Genomic DNA, 19,130 nt, shown 5'->3' with positions numbered 1-19,130 from the left:
CTCCATATCGTGCCCCCACGCTTCGGCTTACGGCAAAGCTTGTCCAAAAACCCGGCAAACAAACAAGGTGCCTCCGGGCCGTAATTCATCAGGCGATGCCGTGGCGCTATTAATCTCTCTGTTTTAGCCATCATAACTCTTCCTTATAGTAGCCATTTGAGTAGTGCAGTGTTGCCAAAGACAGGAGCGATAACTCTGCTGTAATAATGGACCTCAGTGCAGCCGTCCTGATGGATGAGCTTCCCTGGTGGAGATGTATTCGCGTTAAAAACACTTCTTTAATGAAAATTTTGTCCCGGTGTAAGTCCTGGGTAAAACCGAAACAAAACACCTCAAGAGACAAAATCCGCTTCCTTTAAATTGCCTCGGGTATCACTATGCAAAACAATTTGTCCAGAGGCTCTGGGGAAAAGACTCAAATTTGTATCAACTTCCCAGTGGGAGGCAAATCTCAGCCTAAGAGTGCCAGAGGTTAGCGTTTTTATTTCGACAGGATAAATACTTTAAAGTCGCGTTTGTTCCGGGAGGCTGCACTTTCCCCACGCTCGGGTTAACGTTTTAACATGTTAACATTAGCTGCAGGCTGAGAAGAGTTGTGGCACTCCTGCTGTGCTGTGTGTTTGATAAATTCATTCACAGGAATGTTTTCCAATCGAGCCCATTTTGATTTGGAGCCATTTTTACTTTATCCAGTAATCAGGCTCAAAACAAAACATTTATTTGTGATTAACAGTTTTGTAGCTAGTATTTGTCTTGCTCCCTATTTTGCGTACAATTAAAATAGTACAATCTTCATTGTTTGAGAACTATTAAAAGCTAAAGTTAATTGAATCTACTTTATATCTCGTCATTTGTTCCTGACAAGACACATATTTTACTTTGGATATGACACACCACCAAAAAATAATCTTAAAAAAAATAATGAATATAGCAGCACGGTGGATAACTGGTTAGCACGATGGCCGCACAGTGCAGAGGTCGCTGGTTTGATTCCGGCTCCAGCCTACCTGTGTGGATTTGGCATGTGCACCCCGTGCCTGCGTGAGATTCCTCCAGGCGCTCCGGTTTCTTCCCATGGCAAGTTGATTGGACACTCTAAATTGCCCCTAGGTATGAGTGTGAGCGCGGATGGTTGTTCATCTCAGTGTGCCCTGTGATTGGCTGGCAACCGATTCAGGGTGTACCCGGCCCACTGCCCGAAGATAGCTGTGATAGGCTCCAGCACCCCCTGCGACTCTTGTGAGGAGAAGCAGTACAGATAATGGAATGGAATAATGAATTACCCCAAAAGGTCTTTAATTGCCCATAGAGGCATCAAGCACTACTTTTCTCTGAATTGAGCTCCTTAACTCACTTCAATGTAGTTCCTTGGCACCAGGTTGCCACAAGACGCTGGCAAAGCACTCCTTAAGCCTTAATGAAACTTCTCAATTCACTTAAATAATAGTTCCTTGGCACCTAGATGCCACAGGATGGCAACATAATCTGACTTTTATTGCTTTGGTCTGAACACAAAAACAGCAAATGGGTGAGTTCTTCATCAAATAACAGTGGATGTTTTCAAAATAAATACAAAAGTATATGGAGGCTTCTCTTATACTGAAATATAAATGGTCTTGTGAAATATTTCCTTTTCAAGAATGCCAATGCGCAGGTTAATTTGACCTTCTAGTGGAAGAGAATGGAATTGTTCTGTCTGTCATGACCCGTCAATGATACAAAAGAATGCTCACTGACATGTAGTTTTATTGGTGGTAAATGAATACTAAATTTGAGACCAATGGAGTGAAATGGGGATGTCCTAATCACTTGGGGCACAAGTTTGGCACACAAAAAGTTCACACTCGTTCAAGTTCTATTTGATGGTCACTAAAATGTGCAGCTTTTTTGCCGTTCAGTGAGCTGTTTGGTCACCCATCTTCTGGTTTGCTCTGACTGTCGGTTGTGTAAGCAAGGTTCTTCTCCCCAAGGTGCTGACAAGCACCAATGCTTGTGGCCATTTCAAACCCAAACTTTGGGGATAAATGTACCACCTCCTACAGAGCGCTGCGGCCACAGTAGTTTTAAACTTGATGGGTTGGCTTAACGCCATATTTGACGAGCTTTAAAGCGTCCCACGTTGGAGGTAGCGATGCTATCAAATATCCAAAGGCTTTGTCCTGCTCATCTTCTCGCGCTAAATGCCATCCGTCTGGTGGTTGATGAGCACACCGATAAGCCAGAGAATAATAAGGCAGGTAAACACTTCCCTATCTCGGGCGGAGAATAGGGCAATTGAGAATCTGAGTGAGAAATTAGATGGCCTTTTGTTACTTGACCTGTGTTACCCATCCAACAGTTGAGTCATGTGAGTGTTGTTTGAGCGAAGCGCTCGCGCAGATTCGTTGCGGCGAGGCTCAATGACCCATGCGGTGTCTCATTTCCTCATTAAGAGCTCCTTCACCACCGGAAATAAAGCAGAACATCAAAGGAAAGAATTTGTGCGTATGCAATACGTCTATTCTGAGCTATGATTGTCATTTTTATAAATTTCCATCAAGCATTAATATTCATTTTGTTTTGCATTCTATTACTTTCCCAAAATATCCAACCTGTATGCGTGCGTACAAACAGGCAGTAAATTACGGGTAAGTAATTGTCGGTATTGCATAATAAATATGACTACAGGGCTGTCAACATTTGAGCAAACCTTGTAATGAGACATCGGTCGGTCAGCGGGGTGCTGATGGATATTTAAACGACATGTCAAGCGGATGTCGGAACGTGCGCACTGGATGATGTCACATTGCGTCCCCTCGTGCAATTTGCAGCCCCCCACAGATGATGGTGCCCTACGTACTGTGCGTACTCCTTACTATGTTTAGAGTAGTGGGGCTACATAGAAGATGCTTGTAATGCCTTCAACTTTATTTTTTTCTTTAAGGGGATTCAAGAGTAATTTTAGAGCAGATCTGAAGCTGATTATAGTTGGCATACAAGCGTCCTTGCTGCATTTATATAACGTCATCAACAACCAACCTGACTCCTGCTTTGGACCTATCACAGATGTGATTTCCCCGAGAGTGATGGATAACTATGTTTGTGGAAGATTAGCTTTTTTATTTTCTGAGAGAAGCTCATTTTAAATGTCCTACCTGTCTGTGCAGGGTCTGACCTTGAAAATTGTCATAAAAGTAATAAGCTAGTTCCGGGTTGGGTTGTGAGTAGGGGCACGAAGGAGCATTTATGCAATCACATTCACAGCCATTTGTCCAGACAAACTTCTCAAGAACAACAAACGTAACTTACATATAACCTTTGAAAACTCCAAGAATATTGATTATTCGCTGACCTAAAGCAATGAAGTCATTTGCCAGCCATTTTAAAGCATTTTGACTCATCTCTAAAGAGCTACAAATTTTGTTTTCTAGTACAATTCAAGGTGTTAAAAAGGGGTTTTGAAACATGTCCATGAGACACTTCTTACAAAGTAGCCATAGGTTGTATTTCAACTTTGCATGTTATTTTATTTTATGCAATATATATCGCTCATTATTAACATAGTGCAATTTTCCCTTGACACTTTCAGGCTGAGATCCTACCAATTTCCCATTAAATTAAGAGAGAATATTTCAACGTTAGCCCATTTTTTGCCTTTTCAAAGAGAAATACTGTTCACTAGCCAAATCGGAAGCATGACAGAAGATTTCAGCATTTACCTGCCTTTGATTTTTACACAGAGAGCCTGCAAAATATCTCATCAGTTAAAACACAAGATGTGGCATTCACCTCCTATCTCTGTCTCTCGAAATGAGATCCTACAAAATCTTCTGGACAATGTTGCACAATTTGTGTATTCGCATCTCTTTTACTCAGAGGTCTTGTTAAGAATTTCAACATCAGGGTCATAACAGAAGATCTGGCTACCCTCCTTTGCATTCTTAACTGAGATCCTGGAAAAACTGCCAAACTCCAGAAGACTCCTCAATTTACCCAACTTTGCCTTCAACACGGAGGATCCTGCCGAATTTCCGGAAAAGTGGTGTAAATTTGGCGTAACTTTGTTTTTCAAACTTTCACTAGATATTTGCATCTGCTGTTAACAAAATATTCTGGCATTGACCATCCTTTGTGATTGGGCACTGGCCTACCTGCCCTACAACCCTGCTGATTGACTGCTACAAGGTGACTGACCGTCATAATGTCTGTTGATTATCTGCTGCGAGGAGAGGGGGTGTAATTTATCATGCAGTTATCGTTATCGAGGTAAAATTGCTCAATCGATTTGAGATCATATCGCCCAGCCCTAGTCTTCTGTGAATTTCCTCCTATTTTGGTGCACTATTTTATTTTACGTTTTGTAACTGTGTATTCACCAGATGTAAATATTGAGCACAATGCATTAGGGGTACTGCGATTGGCTGGCAACCTGCCTACAGCCCGAAGTCAGCTGGGATAGGCTCCAGCACACCCGTGACCCTCGTGATTAGAAACGGCTTAGATAATGGATGGCTTAATGGATGGCCAGTAGGGGTAAGGTCCCATTTTTGTTGAAGAGTTTCCTCCTTAGTTTGAGGTTTGGTTTAAGTGGATGCATTTTGGTTTCATTGTTGTTTTTCATAAGGTTTGTGCTTTGGTTGTGATTTTGGCCAAGGCTTCTTTGTAAATGGTCATTTTTGTATTGTTTTCTGCCTTGTGCGTTAGGTAATAAATTTCATTTCATGTTGGCTCTGCCTAACCCCAAACTAGGCCAGAACACAAATGTATTGTCCCCCTCAACCAACTCAATTGCTTTTAACACAACAGAGCAGAAGTGAGTGCCGACCTGCCGGGTGTTAAAATGTTGACCCTTTTCTTAAATTTTAATCATTTAAAGCCAAGGCTGCGTTCATTTTTGTATCACACAATCAAAGGCGGAGAAGTATGGAAAGTTGTGACTTGAAAAATGTGTCCAACTTAAATCATCCTGTAATTCTGGGGGATTCAATATCCCTCTCCCTCCAAGCCCCCCGACCTTGGAAGTGCATCAGCCTAAGTATTTATGTGCTGCTGAAAATATTACCACTGACTTATGACTGCATTTATCATATATCATGTATCCCCACCGCGCCCCACCCCTTCCCAAAAAGAAAATGGATCACTTGCAAATGTAGAATTATCATATTCTACCGTGTGCCAGAAGTAACAACATCCATCTCTGAGTCAAATAGACAATTTCCTATATTAAAATAAAGTTGGATCCAAAACTCATATATTCTTCCCGCTGCTACTTCCTTGGCTGAATCAATGCAGCCATTAAATCAACAGTGTTGGAAAGTTGTGCTTCGTCTCAGCAAGTCATGCTTTCCCCTTCTCTTGGCAGTGCATTACTCTTATTTTGGGAATGTATTCACTTTTGTTTGAAACCATTTGGAGTTTGACCAATGTTCAGTTTGTGGGGCAATTGACATTCGGTGAAGCTGCAGACTGCTTGGTTAGCCTCGCCCGCTGGCTCTTTTCTGTTCATAATGCAATGCAGGTACCTGATAAATGTTCAAATCTGATAAATGTTCAATTCTGCTGATACGCAGATAAAGATTTTTCAAATCAAAGATTGTTTATATGTGACAGACTCCACAGAGAAAGATCATGTATTTTACATTATGGATTGCATGGTGTGTGGTCTTCACATTCTGTCCACTGATCTCAAGGCAAGGCATAAATAGAATCACATGACCACATGTGGTCCCGCAAAAAGAACTAGGAACAGACACTTTCTGATATACTTTCTGAAATATATTACCCAGGTTTTCTAAAGCGTACCAGCTGGTAACGTTTTTAAGATGGTACAAAAATTAAAACTGTTGACTATCCTGTGTATATTGGAATTATGTTGACATGCTTTCATTGTTTAATAAAACCCTTGTCTGAGGTCCCTGCGATTAACCTGCAAAAATGCTACTCAAACCTAGAAAATTGCTCCTCAAATGAAATTATTGATTAGCAAAACTGCCCATCAAATAAGAAAATTTATTTCAAGCCTTTTTTGGGGGAACACTGTCACGTTTCTGGCGGTGCGATTCAATTAAAGTCAGTGTCGTTTTTGTAGGCGGGAGCAGTGGCGTGCGGGGCACCAAGGATGATGTGTTTGGAGCATCAAAAATCCGCCCATTCGCCAAGCGAATTAAAAATATTGAACTTTTTTTCCCTCTTTGCTTGGCGGCAGCCAATCAGCTTCAGGTACTCCATTGTCCTGTACATGTGCTGGGTTTTGTGTGAAGATTTGAGAATTATGGAGGGGAAATAATCATCGCCGTCCGTTGTCACCCGGATCACTACAACACGGCCAGCTATCAATAGCGGGACCAAATGTTGAGCAATGAAGTCGGCTTGTTGTGTTTTTACTACTTGCTTACAGCTGGCAAACTGTACCGAGGTAGCAACAGTGTTTAGTATTAACCAAATTATTTAGCATATCAACCAGCCACCTGATTGCTTTGTTCCGCAAAAAGTGGGAGGGCTTTGGGAACACATACCTCGAAGAAAAAAAATAAAGGTGCTGCTGGAGAACAAGAGTGGCTGGGCAGCAGTCCCCGTAAAAAAAGTGCAAGTACTTGGCGGTGCTCTCTTTTTTTCCACCCGCTGAATTGCTAAACTGTCAACCAAGCGATGTCATGCCGCATTCCCTTCTCCGATGTGCGCGAATGAAGCGGCTGAGTCCACCTCCGTGGTGAAACGCCAGCAAATTATGCGTAGCCGATCGCTCACCTGGATTTGGTCTCAACATAGAATTTGATTGGCTACACCTGTTCACATTACTGAACATGGAGTCATGTGACTGGAGAGTAGTTAGGATGTGTGTCATATATAATGGATGAATGGTTGCGCGCAGATATAGTCTCCCTGCGCTTCAATCAAATTGACCAAAATCATGTTACCATGCGCCACGACTTAGACCAGGTTTTACCTGGTCTTAAATCTAGTCGACTTTCCATCACCCAATTGTCAGGTGCGCTGAGGGCATGTAAATGAAAACGCCTTCGGTCTGCCGGAACGCCAAGCTTGACACACCGCTGTCCACTAGTTCCCAAACGCAGTTAACTAGACTTTCAAGAAAATGATGTGCCATGCGTCGATCTTATGTGCTACCTACAAAAATACAACCCTTAGCGCTATAGAAAATGGAAGGCAAGTTTTGGAGTTCCCTTTTAAACTTTCCAACTAAAATTTCCCAGACAAGTAAGAACCTCAGTGTCCTCTTGGCTCATTACCTCAGCCGTGCATCTTCATCAAAGCCAGCGTGACGATAATTTCTGCGGAAGGGACGCTATTATTCATTTTGTTCACCCACCTGCATTTACAGATGGTGCGTCCATCTGATCGAGGTTCTGAATGCGAGATGACGACAGCGCATCTTCCTCCCTCCCTCGCTTTTTGCCAGTCAGTGCCTTGAATGCATCCCGTGTAACCTTCAAGCACTCTCCTTTGTGTTAAAGGAGAACACGTGCGCAGAGTTGTGTAAACACGTAAAAGCTTATTGAAGTGATGCACATTATTTTTCGGCAATACTTAAACTCTGTAAGCCCCCCGAAAAAGAAGAAAAAAAGAACGCGCTTTTGAATGGTTTTCTTTTTGGTGGCGAACAGAGGCCTCGGTTAGCGGAAGCATTTTTTTATTAATTTTTTTTATATCCAAAGGCCACGTGAACGCTGCATGTGTTTTTTTTTTTTTATTGGCTTGAAAGTGTTGAGAGGAAGGACATGCTTTCAGCGCCTCTCTTTTATAAAAGCCTTGAACACGCGGACAATAGCCTTGAACACCTCCGGTTTGAACTTTAGCATGATAAATATGGCTTCAGCCATTCAGCCACATGAAAAACTTGCTTTCATTTCCTTCTATTTAATGTATTTCAACTTTTTGTTCAGCAGGTTTGGCGGACATTTGAAAGCGGTGTGGAACTTTTATAATAATAAATTAAAAAAAGGGAATGCTATATAAGGTGTGTGTCCCTAAAAATGCCAAACTCAATGAAATTATTGAATTAATTATTTTACTTCAATTAGCCGCCCCCCCAATACGGAGATCCTGGGTTCGATTCCGGCTCCGGCCTTCCTGTGTGGAGTTTGCATGCTCTCCCCGTGCCTTTGTGGGTTTCCTCTGGGTACTCCGGTTTCCTCCCACATTCCAAAAACAAGCTTGGCAGGTTGATTGAACACTCTAAATTGCCCCTAGGTATGAGTGTGACCGTGAATGGTTGTTCGTCTATGTGTGCCCTGCTTCAGGGTGTACCCCGCCAACTCCCCGAAGACAGCTGGAAAAGGCTCCAGCACCCCCGTGACTGAGAAGTGGCTTCAGTGATGGATGGATGGATATATGTATAAATCAATAATTGTCCTAGCCTGAACCCAACTTTTGAGGCATTTGTGTTTGTGTTATCATTAAAAAAAAAACCTTCATTTATAATACAAATTTTAAGTGTTTTTTTTTTTTTTTTCGTCTGTTTCTTTGCTTTTTATTTTCTTACACCCCAGAGTCTAATTGGACTTATTTTCTTTGCTTCAGAAAACCTTTAAAGAAAACTAAACATGATTTGTTGGCTCATGTACACGAAATGATTTCTATTTAATCAGTGCTGTGCTAGCCTTGTATGGGGACTTCATTAATTAATTATGCATTACAGTGTCACTGTTCTGTACTATTACTACGCTCTTTATATTAATGTGGTTAAAATCAAAACAATATTTAGCCTTACAATGTGCTTTCATGAAAGATGGGACATTCTTGTGGTTCAAGCAGAAATTAATAGCAGTAGTAGTTGCAGTAATAGAAAGAGGAGTCGAAGTGAATATGGTATTGTTAGTAGCAGCACTTGTGGTAATTATAGTGGTAATTGTGGTAATAGTAGTCATAGTGATGTTAATAATATTGATTTTTTTTTTTTCATTTGATTTTACTTCCATGTCTTATGCTGTCTTTATGTTCAATCAATCAATCAATCAATAGTCAGTATTTTTGGTAATAGGAGCAGAAGTAATTGTCAATGCCAATGTCAATTGGTATCGGTAATACGATTAGCAATGGTAGTAGTAGTTGTGAAACGCACTTTATAAATAAAATTGTAGTGTATTGTACAGTGTTACCAATAACATTCATTGCATAATTACTCGTCGTACATGTGGTGAGAGTAAAAATAGCAGCAATAATGGTAGCCACAGTAATCGTAATAGGAGCATTAGAAAACACAGCAGTAGTAGTAGGAATAAGTAGTCGTAACAGTAGTAGTATTAGTAACAGTAGTAATAGAAGTGCTCTTAGTAGTACATTAGCTGTTGTTGTAGTGGTATTTTAGTAGTACTAATAGCACTAAATGATATTAGAAGCAGACATACTAGTCATGATTCTGGTAGAAATAGCTGTAGTGATAGTGGGAGTTGTAGTGCAGTCGGTGTAATACTAGTACTAATAGTAGTAAAAAACAGCTGTAGTGATACAGTCTATGTATAAATAGAGAGATAAAGTCGTAGATTAGTGCTACTAGTAGGATTGTTGCAGTAAAAATAAGCCTTACAAGGCTAAATAAATAAAATAAGCCTTTAAAAAAAAGCCTTTGCAAGTGATAAGTCAATAAACGGTGACATGTGTGACTTTATATTTCTTTTTGTGCACATCACAGTGTTTACAACCCTCAAGGCTACAATGCCGATAGTTGATATGTTTGTTGATGAGCGTGTGTACACGGGGCACAGCGTGAGAAGAAAGATGCTGTGATTTGTCGTCGCTTGTTAATAATATTGTAGTGTATATATAGTTTGCGTGCGCCTCTCATCACAGCGCTAAATTTAAAATGCTGCCTCGGGTACAAGAAGCCAACGTTTTTATTTATTTATTTTTATTATTCATCCGCATTCAACACAAGAAATGATCCTAGAGACGATGTCACTTTTGTTTACATTTGTCATGCGCTCTGCTGGTGGAACATTCCGAGGTTTACATACTTAAGCAGTAAATAAAGTCTATGTTGAAAGGTCAGTCGTTTCAGCACTGATTTGAAATGATGGCAAAGTAAAACGCAGACTCATAAACAAAAGTTGGGAATGTATCTTAAAACCAACATAAATTATTTTGTATTACAACTCTGCAGGCGAGTATGTCTGGTCTACAAAGGACTCTCCAATTGGGCTCTTTTGTTCAAAATTATTTTGTCTTATTGGTTTTATAATAAGCGAGGAGACGAGATTTAGACCTGCCGCGTGTGTAATGTGCTCTGAGATGACTTCTGCTGTGATTTAGCGCTATGTAAATAAAATTACATTTTATTTAATTAATAACAAAATATATTTCTTATAGTCCTACATTTTAGAAAATATGTTTTCCAGAATATGAGGAGTCATATTTCAGGAATAATGCTGTATTTTTTAAATATACAATACTTGTTAAATTATGATTTCCTTCCCTTTCAAACTTTGACTTTAATAACATGACATTGCGGGCTATATTTACGTCAGTGCCACACATGTAATTTTACCAGCACTATTAAAAAGGGGACGTTTGCGCTATTGTGGGCGTGAACTCATCTGACTCCATTTGCCGCCAATCAAAGCGACGCCTCTCATTTCCTTTTAATAAGGCACACTCACATCACTTATGGAGACAGCAGTGTGCCCGAAAGGAATCATCTGTCTCTGCGTGGCCGGAGCATAGTCACTGCTCTTTTGCTGGTGCCGCGACAGACAATTTAAGCGGGTACCCTCATTAAATACAGAATGATCTAGTGCTAATCACCGATTTCCTGATTTCAATATGTACGTGTGCCTCATGTATAGATCACCAGCAGTTCATGTTTTTAACTTTTAAATTCCAATGGCATTTACGTGTAACACAACATTTCTTCCCTGTAGCGATCCATGGACTCAAAAAGTTCCAGGATGATTCTTCTGAAGGTGCTTTTATTTTAGATGCAATGACAAAGTTTGACAAAGACTGTTTCTCTTTGAAAGTCAATATTGAAATGTTTTCTCATATATTATGATTCACAGCACTGCTTGTTGAGATTTGGATCTGTGGCTTTGCATGCACGATACTTTAAAGCGGCAGACAATCTAAATACTCGGGAGGTATCTGAGGCTCCAACACAAGGACAAATCTGCCAGTGAGGAGATTTCAGTCTTTCTTCATATTTGTTTCTGTTTAGAATATCACTCCAAAATCTCAAGATTTCTTTGAGGTTTGTGATAATATTCAACAAGCTGCGAACGTGAATCGGCTCACGTCATAGAGATGGGTATGACTTTCGTTCCAATGGCAACTGGGGTGATGACCCTTGTTGAGCCCTCAATAGTGAGTGCAAACCGATTCTCTCCATGTTGGCGTAGTCGTAGTACTAGTAGTAATAATAGTAGTGAACAAACATGTGAACACATCCTTTTTTATACGCAGGGAGGCTTCTTTTTTAAGGAAAGGCTTTGGGGAATTTTGAATGGTTTACATTTAATTTGTGCCCCCCCCCCCACCACCTATTTTTCCGAGAAAGAGAAATGCAATCAAGGGGGAGAATTTTTTTTTATTAGATTCCCTGAACGCAAATTATAGTTGAAAAATAATTGCTTTCCTATCCTAAATGTTTTATATTTGTTTGTGAAGTGATAATCTTGAACAACTTGTTCTTTTTAAGAAGAAATTAAATGCATTAAGGTTCAATGAAGGGACACATTTGTGAAATTGTTGTAAAGTGCTTTTTGAACAATACCTGAATTTTTTTTTCTGCTTATTACTTTGCGAGCTTTGTTAATTAAAGAAAATAAATAGCCATTGACAATGTGTGTGTGGGGGGGGGGGGGGGGGGGAGTTGAATTTTATTTTTACCAAAAATATGTGTCCTAATTATGTCGCATTATTTTTCAGTGGTTTAATAATTAAAAGCCAAACATTGCAGAAACAAATAAAGCTCATCAAATTAATTGAGCATTGGCCAGTCGATGATGCAGCTATAGTTTAAATATTCTAAAGTATCGGTATCAGTATTAATATTGGCGAGAAAAAGTATTTTTTTGAGCGACCAATCACCGTCATAGTTTCATGAAATATAATGCAAAAGACAAGCAGGCCCAAACTTTAGTTAAAAGAAGTGTTGACAATTGTGAAGGATTACGGGTCATTGTGCTTTTTAGATTTGAATGAATCTGCCATCAATTACAGCATGTGAAATGATGATCACTCTGATTAGCTGCAAATCATTTCACCACTCCCAAGATAATTACAACTAAGTGAACTTTCAATGTGTGAATATGTCTGTTTAGTTAAACCAAAGAATCAATGACTTCAATATATACCCCACGGGTTTCCCCACAAACATAAAGACTTTTTTGTCTTAAATATCAAACACGTTCAATATTTAATATCGTGGGCCCCACTCCTTCAGGACCCTATTATTTGGACAAATACAGTCGAAATACACCTCAGACAAGGATAATGGGACAATGTGATTTGACATCCTTGTTTGGGAAGTGGCAAAATCGGGAACAAAACAGCATGACTGTAAAATGGATTTTTCTACAATGCCCTCTTGTGTCACCAAGACCAGGCCAATAAATCACCACTTTTTTTTCTTTTTAACCCTCTTCCAGGGATTGAGTTCACTTCTCTGCCAACCTGACCCATTTCTGGAGGACACGAGTCCACTCAAACTAACGTGCTACAGTAAAGTCTCTGTTGGGAGGAAAATCGGGATCTTTCCGGCGTTCTTGTTGTCCATTTTCATTTGTTGCACATACTCTTCAGATGGAATGCTCGGCTCAACATTATACATTTGTTTTCAAAATCTGAAAATCAGATATAATGCAGTTTAGCTGTGTGCATGGGTAGAGTATTCTTTCTTTCGGTATTTTGTGAGACTTTGTGCAGTTAGAATTGGGCGTAACGGGGCGTTTAAGCATTTGTGTGCCGCTGTGGGACGGAAATAGGTCTTTTCCCGGCCCGTCATTGTCTTTGACAACCAAAGACCAAGTCGGAAACCTAGGGGTGCTGCTCGATTCTGATCTGACTTTCAACACTATTATCAAATCAATCACTACAGCCTTTTACCAGCTGAAAAAAAATATCCAGATTGAAGGGTTGCGAGCTCCGAGCAGACCATGAGAAGCGTATCCAGTTGAAATTAGATTTAAATAGAACATAGGCAGTGAATTGAATGCTTGAGTCAGCCACATAATAAGCAGGAATGAATGAATGGATGGAAGTATTTGGGGTGAAACGAGCTCGGAGGAGAATGCAAAATGTTGCAGTGAGAGCTTGTAAGATGACTGCCCTGCCCTACTGTCACACTGCTTGTTAGCATGGCCTACTTTCTCACACCACCTCACACGCAAGCACACGCGCTAGCCATGTGTCTGCCTTGAACCTGCTCCTCCTTTCCTCCCTCGAGCTCAATTACAACCTGTGGATGTCACCTTTGTCCCACTTCTTATATATATATATATATATATATATATATATATATATATATATATATAATTGTTATTTTTATTGTCCTCTGATGGTTGTTGTCCAAAAATTATTTTTTTTTCTGTCAAAATTAAAGCGTTAACTCTGGAGATTAATCTAAAAAAAAATAACTCAGTCAAATATCTTAACTCAGTTAACTCAGTTCGATATATGTAAATAATATTGCACCATATTAGCTGTACAACTTTAGCACATCATCTCAGAACAAAACACCCTGTTCAATTTACCACTGAGCCTTGCAAACCAAAACTGCCGGAGTGTGGTGCATGTGGGCAGTTTTGGGAAATGTTTCTCAGAAAAATGCCTGCTTTGTTGAGTTTGTATTCAAGAATCAAAGAAAACTATTAGAGCTATCTTTGAATTAAATCTACTGCATATTTGGTGTTTTTGCATTAATCCCAATATATTACTCACATAAATATGTCACAAAAAAATAGTTGAGAAATGTGATTAATCGCAATCATGGAATTTTACATGTATATATATATATATATATATAAATAACTCAAATGTACAATAACAGAAATAAAAATAAATGCATGTAATATATATTTTTTTCTATAAATTGATGTTTGTGTAAAGTAATCACTGCCTTTAGTAAGCCAAACATAGTTTGAGTACATTGAGTATATTTCTGCGGGGTTGAAACAAGTTCAATATTTTGCCATCTTCATATGTTAACATTACTGTATTTCTTTTGATTGTGTGCATTATTCGCACAGAATATTCATGAGCTACTGTTTCCTAGCAACAGCATCGCTTGTACGCACGGCGGCTCTGATCACGCGTACATCCCAACCCAAGACAAAGCTAAAAGATAGCAAGTGAGTCAATGCGCATCTTCACTTCTTCCCCTTAAGCATCATCGCTTACTTACTACAGAGCCGCGTTCTGCTCAATCATGTGTTGGTCCACTATAACGCCTCCAGATGTAGCCACTTTTCTTTCTTTCTTTCTTTTTTTTTTGTCGTCACGGTAGGAGCCGCTCTGTTTATGGCTGTACACAAAAGCACGGCTGAGAGCTCCTTCAAAGCACCCGCCAGCCACTTCTTAATACAATGCGCCTCTCCATGGCGGGAAATGTTGGTGCTCGGTCCGAGACGGATGCGTCGCTTGTGCCCATTCTGTCACCAAAGGCCACTTGTATTAACTTCAGGTGCATATTGGAAAGGTAACGAGTGGACACTCTTTGTCACGCTCTCTTCCAGTCTGCCGACCGCTCATGGGGTGACGGCAGCTCGTCTGTACGCACGGCAGTGATGTGCGGCTAAGTAAATTTAATTAGATTAGGAATCATGGTTGATTATGAGGAAAATTGCATTTTTCAGAACGTTCCCGCAAAATATTGCCGCTGACACCACGTTCACAGATCGGCCCGAAATTGAGTGGACTGTCTAACGCAGGCATGTCCAGCTCCGGTATGGAGCTGAGCAGTCTTAAATTGGATTATCAGTGTTCAACTTAACTGGCGGAGCTTGGATTTGTTCCATGGAGGGGGCATGGTTGGTCTGAAGATATCTCAGGCGGTCTGCAAAGGAAAATAATTCTTCAATTCTTCAAAAAACACTGATAAATATTTATTATTATATGTTCCCTACGGGAGACGAGGGGAAAAAAATCTCAGAAAAATCGGAAATCATCCAAAAGCCAATTAGCTGGCCTGGCACCTGAGAGCCCAAGCACCAGGACCAGCATTAGGTCTAGAAATTGTTTCTTTCAGGTTAAATTGGAAGCAGTATATATGTTCATCGGATTTAAATGCAAACCTATCAGCCTAGTTTGCTTCGAGACAGTATTAGCCATGAAAGATTTCACGACAACACTGATGTCATTCTCTATTTCTAATACAGCAAGTCCTTGCTTTTGGAGGTGGATACATTTGTGTAATCAGTTGGTATACTCGTCACTGAAGCAAAGAGAGGCCAGATGCTCTTGCAAAGTCGTTGCTTTGCGATAACAAGCCACGATTAGTTCGTTGGTGCAATGTTTTTGAAGATGATCGATCCACTTAAAATGGAAACAATGTCCAATGTAAGAACTTCAAGTCGGGGCGTCTGTCGCAAGGGATGGATTCAAAACAAAACGGTGTTGAACAGAGTTTCTTGCTGTTGCCTAGCAACCGTGACAGATGCAGATCTAGGAGATGCTGATGTAGAGCTGTTAATTGTGTTTATGTGGCATTCACAACCCAGATCCGCATGTTGCTGCAGCAAAAATAAGAGAGCCAACATCTAGAGCAGGGGTGGGCAAACTTTTTGATTGGTGGGCCACAATGGGTTCGAAAATCTGATGGAGGGGCCAGACCATGAGCAGATGGATGGAGTGTTTTGGTAACCTCACCTCATCGGAGAAAAAAAATAAATGTAATTTGAAATGAAAATGAACAAAATCATCAAAATATCTGTCTTTGACACACCACAATATTTAGAAAATAAAACATCAGGTTTATTCATTAAATTTTTTTCAAGTTCGGCGGGCCGGATTAAAACGTTTAACGGGCCGCATGTGGCCCCCGGGCCGTAGTTTGCCCACACCTGATCTAGAGTATTCATTGTCATAAGCGAAAGCATAGTAATAATAGTAGTAATGGTAATTACAACAAGTTGCAAATGATTTTTTTTCTCGATAGGCCTACCTTTAGTGTTGCTAGAATAATTGACACAAGATACCAGTAAAGCCATCAGAAAAAAATTAACAATTGAGTCAACTCATGTAAATTGGTATTTTAATTTGATTAGTAAAAGGCGACGAGGAATACCAATGAAGATTCCACACCAACTCCCAACGCGTCATATTTGTTTTTAAACAACTTTAGAAAAAAAATAAATAAATGGAAAACTTGTTGATTTCTGTCATTTTTAAGATGGGTGGTTAAAAGCTCATTCAGTCTGCATCTTGTACCAGTTAACTGTGAATTATTTAACTTTCTATGGAAAATCTGTCACATTTTTGAGCATTTTGGTTGCCAGGTTAAAGAAGGCATGGCATTGGACAACCATGACAACTCATTTCATGTTGAGGTGCACGCCAACGACTAATTTCAAGTGATTTCATTTTTTTTTTCCTCCAGTGATTCACTGGCCTTTATGCGCGATAATCCCGGCAATTGCAGGAGGAGCCTTTTCTCCCTTTTATTTGAAAGTTGGCAGGGTATGACAATTTCCAATCAAAGCACACGCTCGCATGCAAACAAATTGAGTGGATGTGCTAAAGTTGCCTTCTAAGTTGTACTTACTTCAAAACAAATGTAGAAGAATTTGAAGTTGCATAAATCCAGGTCCAGAATGTAAACCCTGCGACTAATCTAACTAATTAGCCACAGGTGCTTTTACTTGACCGGCAGGTAAACAAGGTCTAGACCAAACCAGTAACTGAATCATAACGTATGTCAATGTGAAATGATGTCATGTTTTTGAATAAAGGCATTGAAATTAAAACATTTTTAAACACGATTAATCGGTAAAATAATGGTTTGTTAAAATAAATGTTGCAGCCCTAACAATTTAGTTGTGCTCTTTTGAGGCATGTTTGTTTTACGGAATGTTTCCTACTTTTGAGGCATGTTTTTATCTACTTCTATTTAATGTCAGTAAGACTTCCCCAAGCGTCCTGCTATAATACACGTGGTTTTGAACTGACAAATACGAATCACATGATCCGATTAAGCAAAAATAAAATGTAGAAGTTGAGTTTGAAAACATTTTAATAGAAATAAAATTTGGTATAAAAAAAATAAACATGCTTCACACACTTTAGTATTTTTTTTTTTACAAATACATAATCAGATAAACCAGGCACTGTATCTTTTTTTACACGTTTTTTTTTCTTTTATACTATGTGATGGGAACAGAAAGCAGACATCATCAATCTATTTACCGTAATCACATTGAATTGAGTCCCCGAAAGAAAAATTGTGAAACGAGCGAGGCCTGACAAAGCGACACAGATGATGCTCCCCCCACCAAACACACACACGTGATGGCTCCCCCAAGACACCTGACGGCTTTTATACCTCATGAGTCATCTATCCGTTGATAGATAAATGCTTTTTACCTTATATATATATATATATATATGAATCTTGAAAAAAAAATGTAACTTCCTTCTTCCCCTTTATCACCAGAGTGCCCATGGAGGACGAGTAGTCTTCGTAATGAATTTTGTAAGTATGGTTTCCCATTAGGAATATATGGATATCACCTTCAGGGGCGTATGGCGGGATGCTCTCAAGGGTATACTTCATCTTAATTCCTCCTCTTAATGGATCTGTACAGCGAGTCGTTTTTACCCTCTGAGGGAAATGGCTGCTGGCAGTGATGGTGGGGGGTGGGGAGGCTCAACCCCTTCCGGGAAAGATCCGTCCTGCTGAATGAAGCACGTACAAGAAGGGCAAGATGGCAGTGGCGAACTCCTGCGGGGGAGAGCTGCTTGATACGTATCGAAAAAGTCACTCATGAGACCGTTTTGAATGTACCCCCAAACGAGTGCAACAATCGAGTGACAATGCATTCCGAATATACAGCAACAACACAACACATGATGTTAAAACTATCATGCACAACACACTTGGTTCAATAGAACTCAGCAAATTAACGGGAACGGGGGTGGAGGGGTCTTAATTTTGATTTGGCGCATGGATGACTTCGACTGGAAAAAACACAGCAGGAATCCCCCTTGCATTATGTACCTTTTTGACGTCGATTATCCCGTGTTGGAAGATTCTAACGCCAGTTGGCAGACGACACCGACAAGACCCAAACACATTTTTGGCTTTTGAGTTCACCGTCAGTCACTCACTACTAGGATGAATCGAAGGATAAACTTCCGTTTTTCAGTCTCCTGGTGGCTTTCATGCAGTTATTTTTCTTTATTTATTTAGATTTTTACAACACAAGATGATACCTCACAATTGTCCCGCCCGCACAAGTGCGTCACTGCGTTGGGGGGGGGAATAACACACTCCTGTGATTTCCGACCGTGTGAAAATGACACTCCTGACAAGCAAATCAGGTGGAAATCCTGACTTTGAAAGATGGTGACTTGGACTTGACTTTGAGGCGTCCATTAAATGGCGTGGTTGCTGTAGCTGATGTATGTCTGCTTTGTAGAGAAACCTGGAAAATAGCAAGGAAACGTTTTCAAGAGAAGATACACTATGTTTCTGGTCATATCTGATTTAAGATAGGTACGCACATTCAGATTTTTAGCATTTTAAGCCTTTTTTTTTATTCTGAAAGAATGCACACTTATTGTAAATCCAAGATCAGCGCTCTGTGTCACTGAAAGCAATTACAAATTTTTAGGATATTAATGATTCAGACCTGAATTTTAACTCTCACAGAAGAACGTGTTCTTGCTTTTATTTTCAGGAGGCTAGATGGTGTATTTATATAATAGTTATGGGTCTTAATGTAAAATCAATCAGGAAGCTGCAACTGATCCAAAACGATCCTCAAAAACACCTGGAAACTGGACCACATCAAACCTGTCCTTATATCACTAGACTGGCCTATAGAATAGAATAGAAATCTCTAAATGGGCTTGGACCAAACAGCATGCAGGATGTATCAGTACCCTACAAAGCATCCAGCCCTTCATGTCATCTGGAAATGGTCTACTGCAGGGGTGTCAAGATCCAGTCCTGGAGGGCTGCTTTCCTGCATGCTTTCAAT

The 19,130-nt window shown here is 40.0% G+C and overlaps 1 protein-coding gene across 6 annotated transcripts in view; it reads right to left on the bottom strand.

Moving 5' to 3' along the window:
- Window positions 1-18,394: 18,394 nt before the first annotated feature.
- The window catches only part of LOC148327706 (metabotropic glutamate receptor 4-like), a 165,512-nt gene continuing 164,776 nt past the window's right edge, over window positions 18,395-19,130 (bottom strand). For all 6 annotated transcript variants that reach the window (XM_088308713.1, XM_088308712.1, XM_088308715.1 and 3 more), the window contains one exon: window positions 18,395-18,572. In XM_088308713.1, the coding sequence (XP_088164839.1) occupies window positions 18,523-18,572 (50 nt within the window). In that variant the 3' untranslated portion in view covers window positions 18,395-18,522. The remainder of the gene's footprint in view (window positions 18,573-19,130) is intronic.

Source organism: Idiotropiscis lumnitzeri, chromosome 11, assembly GCF_059441095.1.
Source record: "Idiotropiscis lumnitzeri isolate Australia: NSW breed Sydney's pygmy pipehorse chromosome 11, RoL_Ilum_1.0, whole genome shotgun sequence".
Lineage (NCBI taxonomy): Eukaryota > Metazoa > Chordata > Actinopteri > Syngnathiformes > Syngnathidae > Idiotropiscis > Idiotropiscis lumnitzeri.
Note: the sequence above shows the minus strand (reverse complement) of the source record. Positions and strands in the feature narration are given on the sequence as shown.